Source organism: Peromyscus maniculatus, chromosome 16 (genome assembly GCF_049852395.1).
Source record: "Peromyscus maniculatus bairdii isolate BWxNUB_F1_BW_parent chromosome 16, HU_Pman_BW_mat_3.1, whole genome shotgun sequence".
NCBI lineage: Eukaryota > Metazoa > Chordata > Mammalia > Rodentia > Cricetidae > Peromyscus > Peromyscus maniculatus.
This window is the reverse complement of record NC_134867.1, coordinates 25,456,438-25,475,185: the sequence shown is the minus strand read 5'-3', so window position 1 is coordinate 25,475,185 and position 18,748 is coordinate 25,456,438. Positions and strand designations below refer to the sequence as shown.

The following is an 18,748-nucleotide window of genomic DNA, read 5'->3' as shown; positions in this document are numbered from 1 at the left end:
TTTCTGTCTTAGTTTAGCTTTATATTGCTGTTAAAAAACAACATGACCAAAAGCAACTTGGAGAGGAAAGGATTTATTTCACTGTAAAGCTTCTAAAGTCTCTCACTGTGGAAACCATAGCAGGAACTTGGAGACAGGAGCTGATACAGAGGCTATGGAGGATTGTTGCTTACTAGCTTATTCAACCTGATTTCTTATAGAACCCAGGACCACCAGCCCAGGGATGGCACCACCCACAATGGGCTGGGCCCTCCTGCATTTATCACTGATTAAGAAAATGCCCTACAGGCTTGCCTACAGCCTGATCTTATGGAGGCATTTTCTTAGTTGAATATCTTTCCTCTCAGATGATTTCCTGGCCTGTGTCAAGTTGACCCAAAACAGCCAGCATACAGGATGATGTTCAGGAGAGTATCAGATCATGTATTACTATATTGTTTTTACCCTGTCTCATTGAATTTCACAAATTGAGATCAGTTATCATCTTGAATTCTCCTAAGATGATATATCTGCATTAGGAAGACAATATAGAACAGAGTTCAGCAAACCTTCTGAAAAGGGACAGTAAGGGTTATGGCCTTGGTGGATGACATGGTATGTCTGTGGTTGTGCAGGAACGTTAGCATAGTATGACCAAGGCTGCTGTCCTTAGGGTGGCCTGTTTGCAAGCTTGACTCTTGGCTGGACTCATGCTAGTCCCAGCACTGATGAGGGAGCTTAAATTGTTTGTACACTACCCCTTGGGCCTAAACATTTGTACAGCATTGCCATTTATGCTGAATACCGGGTGTGCTTTTGGGAGTTTAAAATTTTGACATGTGCTGTGCAGAGGGTGTGCATGTGCTCACCCCCCAACCTACCCCCAATAAGAACCTTAGGAACTGCATCTCTGGTGTGCTTTTCTGGAGGGATTGAATGTATTCTGCATGACTCCCCTGGGAGAGGCCCTCACAAGTTTATTCCTGGTTTGCTCTGGATTTCGTCTTCTGTAACCTTTCTTTTTGATTTTGACTTGCATAGTTTTATTATAATGTGTCATGTGAGCATGATTATATGGGGCCTGTGGGTCTTCCAACTCAATCAAATCTGAACGTGGTTTTCAGGACCCCTGATACATTTTAATAATGGAAAATCCATTCTTAGCTTGTCAGCCTTACAAAATCTGATCATACGAACTGTAGTTTATTGATGCTGTTATGGAGTCTGTTTGTTGTGAACCCTCTTGTCTAGTTATTTTATTTGCCCTAATCTATTTGAGCTCCTTGAGAACCGACGGGGCATTATGTGCTTCTCTTATAATGTTCAAGGCTATGTCATATAGTTTAAGACAGTGTGGGGACATCATGAGCTCTTCAATTAAGGAGGTACTATTTCTTACAATATTGCTGGCCTTTATAGAACTGGAAAGACTAGTGAATGTCCTTGATATTTTTGTAGGTTTTCAACTTAACTTTACATGCCTCTCATCTATAATAAATTTAACATTTTATGTTCTTTATAGTGACTATATTTTGCACTATCAAGAATCACAGCTCATTTCAAAACTGAGTTTGAAAATAACAGAGACCAGCAATCAACTTTAAATTACTTAGTTTTTTTCCAGAATGTTTTAATGAAAGCTTCTATAGCAAGTCTTGGTAAACTGTAGCCTGTGGGCCAAACCTGGCCTGCCATCTGGTCCATGTACTTGTAAGCTAGGCATGTTTTTTAACTATTAAAAAACTAGACTATTTTTGCAGTGTGTGGAAAACATGAATGCTTAGTACTCATAGTTTAATTGGTAAACAGTTACACTCATTATTTATTTGTTGATTGTATATGTCTACCTGGTGCTACAGTAGCTGACTTGAGTGTTTATGATAGAGATGATTTGGGCTCAAAGCTTAAGTTGTATAGTCTTTCATGGAAAAAATGCTGACCTTATTCTACTATGCTAAAAAGTTAGCTGAACCAACATATTAAGCTGAATTTTACTTGTCATAATTGAATTAACTCAAATAGCCATGGTGAGACTCGTGCATCTGTTGTAGATTTAAATGATCAGCTCCAAACAGATGGCAGAACAGTGTCTTAGCATAGCAAGACAGTTGGGTAGGAGCTTCCTTTTAACTGCATTCTGTCCTGGAGTCTTTTAACTGCATTCTGTCCTGGAGTAATACGTCTTGGATCATAGCTTTCTTGTGACTGGGTTTACATAGAAACTGTGATGCAATCTTACAGGTGAGTGGAATGTAGGTAAATGTGTTTTAGGTTGTAAACATGTTACATATTACTTCTGTTTTTTTTTCTTTTGTAAAGATTCAGTATCTCTCACAAATCTGCTGGTTTTGTTTACTCAACTCATCTACTATTCACCAAGTTGTCCAAAGATGACATCAGTTGCGTATTCAGGTAAATGCCTCCCCTCCCTAAACTGGTTGGTTGATTGATTAATTGTAGTACTGGCAATTCAACCCATGATGCATCTATTTTAAGTGGAGAAAAAGAAATAATCAAGGCATTTGAGTGTTCTCTTGTCTAGATGCTTTGAGTTACATATTGATTTTGGTAAATACGTTTTTGTTAAGACTTTATTAATTGTATAACCTTACATTGGTTCTGAAGTAAGCCATGGAACTTAATTCTGTTCATAGATGCCTTAAGACATTTCTAATCTATTGTTGTTTTAATTTAGAGTCAGTTTTGCTGAGAGTTTTAGTGTTTTCTTAGTGTCAAGATTCTCGATTGACATCAAGAGAAATTTGATTGATAGATGTGTTCCCATTTTGTTGTTTTCTGCCTTCTGTGCTAAGGAATTTTGTTCAGCTTGCTTGTTTTGTTTTGTCTTAGTTAGGGTTGCTATTTCGGTGATGAAATGCCATGACCAATGTAACTTGGGGAGGGAAGGGTTTATTTGGCTTCCACTTCCATAGCACTGTTCATCATCAAAGGAAGTCAGGACAGGAACTCAAACAGGCCAGAAACATGGAGGCAGGAGCTGATGCAGAAGCCACAGAGGGGTGCTGCTTACTGGCTTGCGCCCCACGGCTTGCTCAGCCTGCTTGTTTATAGAACCAGGACTACCTGCCCAGTGGTGGCCCTACCCACTATGGGCTGGGCCTTCCCACATCAGTCAAATTAGAAAATGCTCTACAGTCCTGCCTATAGCCTGATCTTTTTGAGATATTTTCCCAATTGAGGCTCCCTCCTCTCAAGTAACTCTAGCTTGTACCAAGTTGACACAAAGCCAGCCAGCACAGCTTACCCCTTGTCTCCTTGACATACGAACACATCATTATTAAGCTATAGCCTTTCCTTTCTCATATATCCCCAAGATCTCACATTAATAAGAACATCACAATATATAGTATTCCAAATTTTAAAAGTCCCAGAGTCTTTCAAAATTCAAACACTTAAAATTTTCCTCATTAGCTGCAGGACTTGGGAGAGTGACACCCACACCTTGCCAGGGCAACACAGTAGAGCTGACCCTAAAGGTGCAGGTGTGGGAGAGCTGACCCCGAGGACGTGAAATCAGGAAAACTGGCCCTACCTCTTGCCCATCGCTGCAAGGGGTAAATAGTAAGGGCAATGCTGGAGAGCTCACCCTGGTGGTGAAGACAGGGGAGAGTTGGTGGGCTGACCAACCCTGTAACTATCTAGGCCCAGAACCAGGGTTATAAGTTGGCCCACCCCAACATCCACCCCATCTGCGATCTGCTGGAGCACGTGAAAGGTCTGGTCCTGCAGACCCAAAGCTGCAGGATTTCCACAACACAGGGCAACAGCAGGATGTCCAAGAGGAGTCCAAGTGAGAGCCCAACGTCCATCAGAGTTCTTGAACCAGACCAATGACTCTGCAATGAACACTTGTACATAAAGATATATGGATAAAGGTGTTTACTGCATAACTTACTGTGTCACACTGCAACTTCCATGATGAGATTTTTCCTTTCTTCCTTTCTTTTTCTTTTCTTTTCTCTTAAATTTTATTTTATTTAACTTTATGGAGTGTGTGTGTGTGGGGTGTTGCAAGAGCATAGGGCAGATACAAAGGAATTGGAAATGAATGGGATTGAGATGCATGATGTGAAAGATACAAAGAATAAATAAAAAAGTTAAAAAATTAAAAAATTCAATTTCTTTAAAATATAAGTGTTTTTTAAAATCCCAAATCTTTTAAAATTCAGAGTCTTTCAACTATGGACCTCTTTCAAACACAAAACAAGGGAAGAACTAGGGTACAGTCATACACTTCAAATCTAAATTTCAGTTATTTTCAGGATTTTCTTTTGTTAAGTGTAAAGAAAAAAAAAGCCCTTCTTGTTTTATTGTAAATTGCTCTTATGTATGTTGAGCAGCTTGTAAAAATGTTTCAAATTATTACCATTTAAAGTAACTTCTACTTTTCCTTTGTATATCAATAAAAATCCCCAAAGTGAAATATAACATCAGAAATAAAAATGTAGACCATAGTCTTCTAAAATTAGGAACTAGCTTAGAAATGCTAGAACAAATTCTATGAGGAACTGGAGTAAGTAAAAACAAAGTGGATTGGGCTACGCATTAATCATAGAATATATGTATCAGCCTGTAGGCATTTTCTGTGTGGCTGTATAGTGTATTGCTCTTAGTGATTCTAAGACCCTCTTCTGTCTTTTCAGCATTTCCACAAATGGTTTACTATCTTAAAACCCCTGCTATATGCTTCTGCAGAATCACTTATGATGAAAATGATCTTTCTGTGTTAAAAATACTCAGTATTTTGCTTACTGTTTAGTCGACTGTCTCTGTCTGTTTTCTCAGACTGCAATGCTCTGTGCATTGTTCAGTAGGCATTGGCTTGATCGTGTGAATGGCCAAGTGCTCTTTGACAGTGTTTGGAAATGGTATTTCTCATCTGATTGAAAAATCACTAAATCCATTCTTCTTTGATCAGGTACAAACTTGAAGTTAGCATGCTTAAGGAGTGAAGACTACTATAACATGAATTTAAAAACCATATTAGTTTTGTACAGTTTCTTTCTAAGGGCTCTCATATCACATTCCTGTGAGGAGGTTAGATTAAGTAGCTAATATTAAAGCATTGCATTTGTTTCCGTGGCCGTTCCAACCATGGTACACTTCACACACTTTTGGCTTTGGAGCTCATGTTTGGTAGGTTGATCTTAGGAACACCTCAGTTTTCCTTGTCTTTTGGGATAGCACTGTGCCAGGTGCTCAAGTGCCAGTTCTTGTGTGTCTTCTTTTTTTGTCATAGTTTTATCTGAACGCTTCATTTGATTTTCTTCTAAGCTCATATGTCCAGGTGCATCAAGAAAATGAACAAAAGTGAATATAATGAACTTGTGTTCTAGGAGGCAAAAAGATGAGTCTTCTTTCAGCCATGTCTTCAGTATCAAGGTTTCATTTGGTGTCTAACTGAAAAATGTTATGTTGTTTCTTGTCATTTCTTTTATTAGCCTGAAGAGATAGTAAGCTGATCGAGATGGTAAGTTTCAGGTTCTAACTCTCATCTTCTAGGCTTTACTTGTGTGATTTCTAAATAACCGGATTCCCTGTGAGCTTTGTGGAACAGGAAATTGTGTGTAGTGAAAAGCAGTACTAAGCAGTGTTTTGACTTTTACCTTTCTGTTTCTCAGAGAATTATTCTCCTGCGAGTATGGTGACTGACGTCCTGCGGATCCTCTGTGACCAGAAAGAATGTGCCATTGAGTGCTTATACAACAGCACTGTGACAGAGACCCTTCTCCAGCCCATTCATAACCTGATGAAAGGAACCGCGGTGGGTGTCACTAAAGAGGCAAGTCCCTCTTCCATGGCTAGTATAGGTCAATATTCGGTGGATCTTTATTTCGGACATGGTTGAGATGCTTTCTTACAGATATTTCTTACATGATTTTTTTTTTGCTCTATGGATCTTTATTTGTTAAATCATTGTTTATGCAGTTACTTGATGTATTAGTTATGACGGGAGGCAGGAACGCACATACACACACTACATCTTATTTTTGTTTCTAATCAAACTTAGATCTGTTGATGTGAAAAACTTGGAAAAAAGTTATTCTATTAAGAAGCTATTTGTCTTGTGAATGTAATAAATCTTGTGAATGTCTCATGTATTTTAATGACAGTTTTATAGCTTCTGGAAATACGATTATTTTCCTGGAGAGCCAACTCTGCAAAGTAAGAAGAACTAGTATGAGAAAGAAGGTGTATGCAACCCCAGAGCTGAGCAGCCACGCTGTCTTCACAGCTCACACTGTGTGCAGCCCCTGAGCTGAACAGCCATGCTGTCTTCACAGTTCACACTGTGTGCTCTCAGACCTGAACAGCCATGCCGTCTTCACAGTTCACACTGTGTGCTCTCAGACCTGAACAGCCATGCCGTCTTCACAGTTCACACTGTGTGCTCTCAGACCTGAACAGGCATGCCGTCTTCACAGTTCACACTGTGTGCAGCCCCAGAGCTGAGCAGCCATGCTGTCTTCACAGTTCACACTGTGTCCTCTCAGAGCTGAACAGCCAGTCTGTCTTCACAGTTCACACTATGTGCTCTCTGAGCTGAACAGCCAGTCTGTCTTCACAGTTCACACTGTGTGCAGCCCCAGAGCTGAGCAGCCATGCTGTCTTCACAGTTCACACTGTGTCCTCTCAGAGCTGAACAGCCATGCTGTCTTCACAGTTCACACTGTATTCTTCCTTGTGCTAGAGAATTTCACCAAAGAACAAACTGAGGCTGAGGGAAGTGACCTGTCCATGCCACACACCTAACACCTGGTGAAGTTGGTGTCCTCACCAGGATGGCCATGTGTCCAATATAGTCCTCCACTTCTCTGACTGAAACTTCTTGTCGGTGACTTTAGAGAACACGAGAAGGTTCATGTCTGTTATCCGCTTTGTAGCATCTGTACTTGTCTCTTGGCTCTCCTGGGCCACACTTCATTGGGTTATACAATACTTCATTGATTGTTGCTTGCTGTATACATGTCACTGTTCTTAACTTTGCATTTACCAAATTTTCTGTGTATATATGTTGTTTACATTTTCTAAACAAAGTTAAGGTATACTCACTGTTTTTTCTAGTCCCCCTTTCCTGAATGAAACCTACTCCACATGAAAACATCCCTCCTGTGCAGACTAAAGTCTTTTTTTTTTTCTTTCTGTATTCCTGTGCTGTTAATGCAATCAAGATAATCACTACAGATGTCCAGAGGCCTGGTACTTCTCTGTTCTTTCAAGTGGGCAGTAAACAGTAATCATCATCATCATCAACACACACACACACACACACACACACACACACACACACACACACACAGAGTGAACATATATGTATGTGTGTGTGGTGTAGACACATATGTGTGTGAAGACTTGCATGCCTATGTGTGCCTGGGGGAGCACAGGAGCGCTTTATATAGCCTTCTGTTCCTCTTGGCACATTATTCCATTGAGACAGGTTCTCTCCTGGAGGTTGGAGCTAAATTGTGACTAGGAAGCCCTGGCATTCCTCCTGTCGCCCCCTCCTCAGCCCTGAGTTATAGACACATACAGTCGTGCCTAGTTTTACACGTGGGTCTTGAGTACTTGAACTCAGGTCTTAATGCTTTTAGCAACTGCTCTTACCCACTGAACCATCTTTCTAGCTCCCGCTATATACAATTAACAGGGGACTATGCCTGACTCAGTTTGTTGAGGGAATTCATGACATTATATTAGTTGTAAGATACATATTTTTTAATACGGAGAATATGGACATTAGCATCCATGCAGGGATAAAGCAATAAGTAGACCCTAAAAATAACAAGAGCTTCTGTAAGTTGACTTCAGCATTAACATAATCTCCAGGTTTCAATATTTGTTTTATGCTCTTTTTTTTTTTTTTGGTTTTTCGAGACAGGGTTTCTCTGTGTAGCTTTGCGCCTTTCCTGGAACTCACTTGGTAGCCCAGGCTGGCCTCGAACTCACAGAGATCCACCTGCCTCTGCCTCCCGAGTGCTGGGATTAAAGGCGTGCGCCACCACCGCCCGGCAAATGCTCTTTTCTTATATGTTGGCTAAGCTGTATGAATACTTCTACTTAAAGTGAGCAGATGGGACTGGTCCAGTTTGTTTTCCAAGTGGGTGATATTATGGACTATTGGTCAGCTCAAGAACTGGCTGTCTCTAGTCGGTCTTTACCCAGTTAGATATACAAGGGGACGGCACCAATATAACAACACCATAGTGTATCAGATACCATGTATATCATGGTGAATTCACAGGAATGCGGCACCTGAAAAGTACAAGACTATGCAGATGGAGGGGAGCGATGGCATCTGGTATCCAGAATTATACATGCAGCTGTCATACAGTCAGTGATTCTCAGTAACTGGCTTAGGTGAAAAGCTTGGATTTATTTGCCTCATCAGCTCTGCTGGTAAAAGAATATCATCTAATGACACATTTAACTCAGACATATTATTTCACAAGCAGAAGTCATTAAGGTTTCTGTTGTGGTGGTAGCCATATAACTTTATTAGACCACACACCACCCACGCTACACCGTAAAATTATATGATTTGTCTTGTCATTCTGTTTTAAATGTTCAGGCTGCTCCAGACTGCTCCGAAACAGCTTTAATTCACATAGCTGATATTTTGGCAAGAATTGCTTCTGTAGAAGAAGGACTTATTTTACTTCTTTATGGAGAAAATATGAACTCTTCCGAAGAAGAAAGGTACGTGGACATTTTAGTCTGTGTAACTATTCAGGGGTAGTTAGGTTTCCCAAGCAGGTACTAATGACACGTTAAGCCACCTTTGATATCATCTTTAAAAAATATTTATTTATTGTTTTTATGTGTATGTGTGTATGCCTGCATGAGTTTATGTGTACCTTGTGCATGCAGGCACCCCTGGAGGGTAGAAGAGGGTGTTGAATGCCCTGAAAGTGGAGTTACTAATCATAATAGTTACCCATGGTAATTACTAAGATTATTATATAATCTTAGCTCATAATAAGGGTAGCGGGCATCATTCCAGATGCGAACCCATACCTTCTTACCCGCACCCCAAGACCGTCTCACAGACTACTGAAGCCACAGGTAGTTGGTTTCAGTCAAACAGATTCAGAGGAGAAGCCACACCCCCTCCCCTCCTCTTCTGTCACCCAGGTCTGTCTCCTCCTGTGCCAATGGTAGCCTTGTGGTACTGAAGCTTCTTGGCTTTCTCTGGGCTTCTGATGGTGCGGTACCTGGGCAAACCTGTCTCTCCCTGCTGAGCCATCTCTCCAGCCCCGACATTAATTAGTTTTTAAGTGCCAAGCAGCCTTACTCAGGGAGTAAATCACACCTGGTTGTGAATATTCCTCTTCCCCATTGTGGCTTGGAGTTTCTCGTGGATACAGGTGACCTTTGCCATGCTGACACACAATCTCGGCCGCCGAACCTAGAATATCTTTGTTTTTTGATATTACTATAAACCTGGTTTCATAAGCTAGAAATGATACTCCTGTTTCCGTCTTCTGAAAGGAATGATAGAGAACTGTTATAACGTCTATAAATATCTGGTAGAATTCATCTGTGAGACAATGAGTGCCTGGCTTTCTTTAGTTCTTTTAATTACTTAATTTCTTTATTAGATGAATAGGCCTGTTCAGAGTTACTTCCTTTGGTTATAAAATTTAACAAGTTGTGTCTTTCAGAGAAATGGTGCCATTATTTATTTTTGGTTTAGAATTGCCAGTAATGTGCTCTGGCTATCTTGTTAGTACTGGGGGACCAGTAGGGAAAAATCTCTGCTCTCATTCTGGTACTAGTCATTTTTACTTATTATTATTGTTGTTGTTATTATTTATTTATTTATTATTATTATAGTGCTAACTTGAAACTTAACAATTTTGTGGGTTTTTTTTTTTTTCCAGAAAATCGATTCTGGATCTTGTGATTGTGTGTGCATATGTGCATGTGTGTGTGTGGTGTGTGTGCACATATATGTGTTCCCAGGCATACACATGGTATGATACATGTGGGGGTATCAAAGGACAACATTGTGGAGTTTGTTTTGTTCTTATACGTTGATATAGGTTCCAGGGGATAAAACTCAGGTTATTGCAAGTGTTTTTTTTTTTAACCTGCTGAGGAATCTTGCTGGCCTTAGTGTGTGTGTGTGTGTTTAAAGAAAAACATCTTATTCCTGTTGGAGACAAGTAAATTTGTTCAGCTCTGTGGATAATGAAGTTGTCATCTCATACTTTCTTATTTCCCTCCAGTTTCTCTTTATTTGTTGCTTTGGTTTCTTTTATTACTCCTTAGAAGTTTCAAAAAACCGTTGATAACTGTTACAAGGGCAGTTGTCATTTGTGGTCTTTATATTGTGTCGAAAATGCCATGGCATTTCGCTGGGAGAGCCATAATGCAGCCTCTTGCAGTTACCTGCCTGAAAAAAACACAGCCTCTCAGCAGGAGACCAGGTGGAAGCCGAGCTGGATCTCAAGCATCAGTGTGTTCATTTGATTTATCTTCCCTCGTGTGTGTGTGTGTGTGTGTGTGTGTGTGTGTGTGTGTGTGTGTGTGTGTGTGTGTGTCTGTCCTGCTCTTTCTCTCTCTTCCTTTTTTTCCCCCCAAGACAGGGTTTCTTTGTGTATCTTTGACTGTCCTAGAACTCACTCTGTAGACCAGGCTGGCCTGAGAGATCCGCCTGCCTCGTCTCCTGGGTGCTGAGATTAGAGGCCTGTGCCACCTCTACCAGGCCCTCCTGTATTTCTTGATCTCTGTGTCTTCCAAGGAGTACCTGGGCTAGCTGCATGCAATTGTAAGTGCAATCTGGAGGATAAAACTTTCTTAAATTTACTTTCAGTCCTGGTTCTTGTTCCCCATTGCAGAGATAGTTAAGTCATCAGTTAATGTGGGATTTTGTTTGTTTGTTTTTTTGATGTTCTAGAAGTCCAATCACATGATTTCTGGCTTTTGAGCTATGACTTGTGACAGCTAGTCTAGGTTCTGGTTTACTTGGCTCTTCTGTATTCCAGGTTCCAAAATTTTCCCACTATCTTTTCCATTTTCTTTGTCCTTGAAGACCTTTATGCATTTAAAAATATTTTATTTGTGCATGTTAGTCTTTATGGAGAGAACAGATAGATGTTATGAATTCAGTTTAGCATTTTAAACTGGAGATATTGAGTACATAATGATTATAATTATTTTTAATTAGGGAGATTTATCTTTTGTCATGAATTCTAAGATCACCTTATCTATTACTTAATCCTTTGGAAATTTAATTTTTCATAGATAAGACTTTACTAATAACACAAGCCAGCCTTGAATTATGACTTCCCCTCAACTAGTCAGTTATAACTATGTAAATTCATTAACTTGCATGGACTTTGAGTCTGGTTAATTTTGGTGTGTGATGTTTTTATTTACTTGCAAGTTTTTGTAACAAAGTTTATAAAATTAAAAATATAAAGTTACTTATTAGGAAAACTTAAAAAAATGAATGCTAGTATGTCTGGCACTAATACAAAAACTAGTAAATTTTTCTGTTTCTGTATGAATATTGTTAATTTGGATGAAATCAAGATATTGCCATTCACTTATGATGTGTATGAGGTTTTGTTTTTAAAGAAAGGTTCTCTCACACTGAAGTTAAACAAGATGTAAACTACCAGAAGTGACTTCCGAACCATTGTGTAAAGTTCATACTGATTGTTTCTTTAGTAGAAAGACTGGAATATTTGCAAATGCAATTAACAAGAGTCTGGCTCGTTAAATTTTATTTTTCACAATGGAGGAGTGAGCAGGTAGCAAGCTGTAAAAAGGAATTAGAAGGCCAGAAAGTGGTTTAGCAGGGAAACATGCCCCCTGCCAAGCCTGATGACCTGTGTTTGATTCCCAGGGCTCACATGGCAGAACCAGAGGGCTGATTCCTGCAACTGTCCTGTGTGATCTCCAGGTGTCCTGTGACTCTGTTACACATGCATGCGCGCACACACGCACGCACAGAATTAGGAATATTTTTATGGACTGCTTATGGCGTTAGCTTTATAAAATATTAAAAAAGAGAAAGCAGTGACGTATGTTAATAGAATGCTGCCTTTTATGGAACAGGACAGTATGGGTCATCCATTTGCTGATCACTTAGGAGCGAACTATTAATGACAGACTGAAAGGCAATGAAAGCAGTTAGTTCTAGGGAACAGAAGAGAAGGTCAGAAGCATATATGGAGAAACGATCAATACATTGGTCATCCTTAGATTTTACTTTACAATTAGGTAGCTGCTTTATGCAGGTAACCTCATCGCCATTGAACTTGGAGTGAGGTATGATGTAAGGGAAATGATCTTCAATGTCAGGTGCATTTGGTACGTGTAGAAGCAGTATTGGTGCTATTTCCAATGATGTTATGTTGCCAGGGAGGAAAAAACAAAAGAACCAAACTTTAAACCTCTGGGTCTAATTATTATCTTGTAGAACATTTGGGGAAATAGGAAATGGGGTTGAAGATACCATAGAAAAAAATAGTGACTATATTCTATATAAATATATACTTATGTATTTACATATAGTTAATATATATAAATGACTAGAGTCATTCAAATATAAAATTATTGAATCACTGACCTGGAGAAAAAGTACACAGGGAGTTTAAATCACGAACACAACCCATAGGACTTGTATGAAATGTAATTTACACAAACCTATCTCGATACAATGGCATATTTAAGAAAATAAAGAGAAGTTCGATGTGGGCTGTCTTACTAACAATGATAATCTGTATGTGGGTATATTACATTTAAAGTGGAAATGTCATTATTTAGAGGTGCACACTGGGTTACATATGCAAGGCAAGGATGGCAAAATGTTCATAATGCTGCTGGAGAAAGGAGACTTGAGTGTTCTTGAAGTCTAATGCTTATTGCTTCTGGTTTGGTTCTGTGTTTTAAAAATCTAGAAAAGGTGTTAATGCTGTTTTCCCCTGGAGTTAGACAGACAAGATAATTGTTTCTTTCTCAATATTAGCTATGTGACATTGTGCAATTTACTTCCGCAGTCTTACATTCAAAGGATTATAGAAAGAAACGACATAAGCACAGTAAAATACTTAAAACAGTAACTTTCACACTGGAAGCATTTTTGTCTGTGCTGTTATTATTTCCAGCAAGACAGTCTCGAACTTTGAGATGGGGTGGCTGTGTTGTTATTGTGACGGGGAAGGTAGCAACAGCTCAAACAATGAGACATGTTTACTGGAAAATCAAGAGCACTCATGTATGACCCTGGCTGCATGGCATCTGTGTCTCCTAAGTGTGTGTAGATTTGGCTGTTTCCTCCATCTGAGTACCCTTTCCCGTGTGCCACTGAAACCTTTCTCATGACTGGCACATTCACATTGGAGGATCAGGCATATTTTCTTATTTGTGAAAGCTATGAGCTATCTAAGAAAACTAGCAAATGAGCTGTGTGGAGACAGGCTGTTTGGCTGGTGCTGCATGCAGCCAGGCCCGCTTGGCATTGGAATCACATCTGTGATCTCTTCTTAGTCCTACAGGTGCGCATATCATAGCCAAGTTTTCAAAGAAACTTCTTGATGAAGATATTTCTATTTTTTCTGGATCGGAAATGTTGCCTTTAGTTAAAGGAGCTTTTATTTCTGTGTGTCGTCAAATATATAGCACATGTGAAGGCTTACAGGTGTTGCTTCCGTATGGTTTACACGAATCCATAGCAAAGGCATGGAAGAAGGTACGTATTTTAACCCTTTCCTCCCTGCAGGTCTTTTTTTCAGTTACAGGCGTCACTGTAACACCTTTTTATGGACAGGATTTTGTTTTTGCTTTTGCTTTTGTGTTTGTTTTGTTCAAGACAGGGTTTCTCTGTGTAGCCTTTGCTCTCCTGGAACTCACTCAGTAGACCAGACTGGCCTTGAACTCAGAGATCCGCTTGCCTCTGCCTTCTGAGTGCTGGGATTAAAGGTGTATGCCACTACTGCCTGGCATGGACAGGATATTTTAATGGGACATGTATCTCTCTTTTTTCTTTTGTGTTTTTTCCTCTCTTTCTCCCTCCCTTCCTCCCTCCCTCCCTTTCTTTTTGGAAACAGGGCCTTACTCTTTATCTTTGGCTGGTCTGGAACTTACAGAGCCTCTGCCACCTGAGTGCCAGGCTATGTAGCACTTCTTTGGCATTGTGGTGGTAGTTGGTATTAGCTATCTATGCTTCTTAACTTGAAAAAGGATGACTTCAGACCCTTCTCTTTTAGTAGAGCTAGACTCTAAGCCTTTAACTGATTACCACAATGTTTTTCTTTTTTGTCTTTTTTTTTTTTTTTTATTTATTGTGGTAGCAGAAGCTTTAGCTGAGTTCTCCTTGCATAGACTCACCTTCTGTGGAGGTTATGATATCAAGAACATAATAGAGCAGGAGCCATGTATAGACAAGGGGATCGCTCAGTCTTTTAATTTCATTGAATCAGATGATTTAATTTTTTTTTTTTTTTTTTTTTTTTTTTTTTTTGGTTTTTCGAGACAGGGTTTCTCTGTGTAGCTTTGCGCCTTTCCTGGAGCTCACTTGGTAGCCCAGGCTGGCCTCGAACTCACAGCGATCCGCCTGGCTCTGCCTCCCGAGTGCTGGGATTAAAGGCGTGCGCCACCACCGCCCGGCCCAGATGATTTAATTTTGAAAGCAACTGTGTTAAGCATAAGAGATCTTGTGAATAGTGTTGTCAGTTAGAAATGCAGAGAAACAAACAAGTCTGTTTTCTTCTTCTTCCTTTTTTTAGACAAGCTTGCTATCGGAAAGGATTCCCACTCCAGTAGAGGGCTCTGACTCAGTTTCCTCAGTGAGCCAGGAGTCTCCCAACATGTAAGTATAATTGTTTAACATCTCTCTGTTGTGTTTGCTGAAATAATTTGGAAATAATTGAAATTCATGGAAAACTATGGCAAACATTTTCCAGGAAGCTAAACTATATGCATACAGGTTTAAGGAAAATTATACTTACTATTATTTGTAGAATATGTGATACTTGTAGCCATTAACAAATATAGAAATATTAAATATATTTTGCTTAATTATGTATTTATATTTTGTGTTAGGAAGCTTGGTGTATTGTAAAGTTTTCAGAAAAATTGGAGAATGATCAAATACTAAAATTGGCAAATTAATTTGCATGGTTAGTAGAAGTAAAATGTTTTCAAATGCTGGTGAAATCCATTTTACTTGTTTTTCAAAATATGGTAAGAGTGCAGTTTAATTATGGTTTGGCATTTGAAAATTATGTAACTTAATATTTCAGTATATATATTTATACTTTTTAATAAACATGAATCTATGTGATGGCAGGTTACCCGGGAAAATACTTGATTAAACTAAGGTTTCATGATCTACATGTTCCAGGTTTTTATTTTGGTTTCATGGTTGAGTGTTGGCACAGTATGAAACATAGTAGAACAGCTCTAAGGGTTGTTCTTTGTTAAATGTTGAATTTGAATTCCCTTTCTTTCATAGGTTGGAGCTTAACTTACAAAATCAGTTTGTTTGGTTTTTTTTTAATTTAGGAAAAGTTTAAAGGTGCAAAATAATTCATTCTCTGGAAATTTCATGTGTATTTTTTCTAACATGGTTATCAAACCTACCAACTGCTGTTTTTTTCCCCCATTTTTCCATTGAGTAAGGGTGGAAAAATTAGACAAGTTTTGTCCACTCATAGTCTACAACCGTAGACTTTGCTCAAAGGCACACTGCACTGCATAGGAAGTAGAGCAGAATACCTGTTGGCTACAGGGGGAGGCAGTCTATGGAGGGAGTATCCTGGATAGGAGGTACTGCTTGTGCAAGAGTGCCCTAAGTTCCTCCTTCTTTCTTTCAGAGGATGGGACAGGTTAATAGATGGAGAGAGGCAATGTTCCATTTGAGTATGTGCTCTACAGGAAAACAACGCCAGGGATAAAGATGTTTCCTAACCCCTGATATTATTGCTTGTGTTAGTTAGGGCTTTCTAGATAGAGCAGTAGGCTAGATTCGTGTATCAACATACGAGCAAGGAGAGAGTTTACTAAGGGAATTAGCTCACACTGTTTTAGAGGACGGGATGTTTGAAAAGTAGATTCTTAGGTGGATGGTGGTGGTGCACGCCTTTCATCCCAGCTCTTGGGAGGTAGAGGCAGGAGGATCTGTGAGTTTGAGGCCAGCCTGGTTTACAGAGTGAGTTCCAGGACATCCAGAGCTTTTACACAGAGAAACTGTCTTGAAAAACTGAGGGGGTTGTTGATAATGTTGCTCAGTTCAAGCCTTGACAGTCACTCTCCTATTGGGAGATTTGGGCTGCTAAGGCTGGGAAGCTTGTGATTTTGGTTCCAATGGCAGAAGAATGTTCTTGGGCTCCTGGGGAGAGGTTAGTCTCTCTTTGCTGTCATCCCTCTTTCTGGGCCCCTATCCAATTCATGGCGCCTTCTCTACACTGAAGACAGACCATCTCCACTTGGCCTGCTGAGGTTTACACACTACTCTCTGAAGACACCCTCACAGACACACCCACAGATGATGCTCTCCAAGTTTGCTGGCTCTTCTTCCAATATAGTCAGATTGACCTGTAAATGACTCATTGGTGTCTCAAGAGAAGCCAGAGGGTTAATAAGATTCCCAGTAGAGTTGGTCTGTGAATTTCATTATTAATCATTCAGTTTACCTTCTAGAAACACTTGAGCATCTTTTGTTCTTTTGTTTTATTGAGCTAGTTTGTGTGAGATAGGTGCTGTTTTTTCCCCTTGATTCTCTGGTAAAATTTGGAGCTGTTAACTGGTCTTGGGTCAGTATATAGAAGGTACCTGATTTATTTCTTTTTTAAATAAATTTATTTATTTATTTTACACCCCAGCTTTAGTTTCCTCTCCGTCCTCAATCCCCCAGTACCCTCTTACCCCAGTCCCCTCTGTTCCTAACCCCCAATCCACTCCTCCATTTCTGTTTAGGAAAGGGCAGGACTCCCATGAATAACAACAATACACAGTATATGAAGTTGCAGTAAGATTAAGCACCTCTCCATGTAATAAGGCTGGGCAAAGTGACCCAGTATGAGGAATAGGGTCCCAAAAGCCAGTAAAAGAGTCAGAGATGGTCTGTTACGAGTCCCACAGAGGACCAAGCTACACAACTGTAGCATATATGCGGAGTGTATATATGCAGGCAGGCTTCCTGGTTATCGGTTCAGTCTCTGTGAGTCCCTCTGAACCCTGGTTAGTGGATTTTGTGAGTTTTCATGTGGTGTCCTTGACCCATCTGGTTCCTACAGTACTTTTCTCCCTCTTCTGCAGGATTCTCCAAGCTGGGCCTACTGTTTAGCTGTGGGTCTGCATCTGTGTCCATCAGTTGCTGGATGAAGCGTCTCTGATGACAATTGGGCTAGGCACGAATCTATGAGTATAGCAGAATATTACATTAGGAATCATTACATTGACATTTTTTTCCCTCCAGTCATGTTTGGTTCTCTTAGGTCTCTGGTTCATCCAGCCTGCAGGTCTCAGTGTTCCAGGCTGTGTCAGGGTGGGCTTATACTCCTGGCATGGGTTTTAGGCTACACCAGTCATTGGTTGGCCACTCCCTCAGTTTCCAGGCCACCCTTACCCCAGCACATCCCACAGTCAGGACAGACTGTAGGTTGAAGGTTATGTGGCTGGGTTGGTTTCCCACTCCCTCCACTTGAAGTCTTGCCTAATCACAGGAGATGGCCAGTTCAGGCTATATATCTGCTATTGCCAGGAGTCCTAGCTGGCGCCATCCTTGTAGGTTCCTGGGAGATTCCTTGGGCCAGGTTTGACCTGACCTTGAAATGCCCACCTTGCCAGTAGTCTCTTCCCCACCTCCTCCCATCTCTCATGTTCCCATCTTGACCTGCTTGCCTGCAGTCTGCTCATGAAATCTCTTCTGTTTCCCCTTCCCAGGGAGCTCCTTTCATTCCCCCCACCCCCTGCCCCCTTGAGTCCTCCTTGTTACCTAGCCTCTGTGGGTCTGTAGATTGTAGCATAGTTATCCTTTACTTTACAGCTAATATCTACTTATGAGTGAGTACATACCATGTTTGTCTTTCTGGGTCTGGGTTCTTACTCAGTATGATTTTTTTTTTTCTATTTCCATCCATTAGCCTTCAAATTTCCTGATGTCATTGTTTTTAACACCTGAGGAGTACTCCATTTGTAAATGTATTACATTTTCTTTATCCAATCCTTGGTTGAGGGACACCATTAGTGAATGGGTCTTTCTCTAGTCCAAGTTACTGAAAGTGAGAGTTATCTTTATTAGAAAACAGTAAAATAATAGCAATCTGTAAAAACTAATTAATCAATTTTTTTGCCTTGAAGTTAAGCATTTTGCGCTTACATTTTTATTTAGTTATTTATTTTTATTTTTTGTTAACATAGGATCCTGCTCCAGCTTCCCATTTAATGGTGCCTATAATACCAGAGAATTGAGAAGCTGATGCATAATACTGGTGGGCTATTCATGTCCTTCCAATCTAGATATTGCCTCACAACACCAAATAAAATTTCTAATAGTCTTATCTAAGTCTATGCACACTATGTGAAGTTATTGTGTGACTTTAGAAAAAAATATAATCACAGGAAAAAGAGAAGATGTCAACTTTGCCCCAACTAGCCATCAAAGGAACCTCTGCAAAATTGGAGGCTCAGATTATAGAGGGATTCTTGGATCTGCAAAGTGCAGCCCATGATACCATGGAATTAATCATCAGAGTCTGTATTTCCATTGGAAATACCTTGCTACTTATTTTCG

General features: G+C 40.0%; 1 protein-coding gene across 3 annotated transcripts in view; it reads left to right on the top strand.

The window, feature by feature from the left end:
- Positions 1–18,748, top strand: part of Tbc1d32 (TBC1 domain family member 32) — a 207,582-nt gene that overhangs the window by 51,591 nt on the left and 137,243 nt on the right. For all 3 annotated transcript variants that reach the window (XM_076552493.1, XM_006981267.4, XM_076552494.1), the window contains 5 exons: positions 2,299–2,391; positions 5,622–5,764; positions 8,570–8,697; positions 13,501–13,702; positions 14,739–14,821. In XM_076552493.1, the coding sequence (XP_076408608.1) occupies positions 2,299–2,391; positions 5,622–5,764; positions 8,570–8,697; positions 13,501–13,702; positions 14,739–14,821 (649 nt within the window). The remainder of the gene's footprint in view (positions 1–2,298; positions 2,392–5,621; positions 5,765–8,569; positions 8,698–13,500; positions 13,703–14,738; positions 14,822–18,748) is intronic.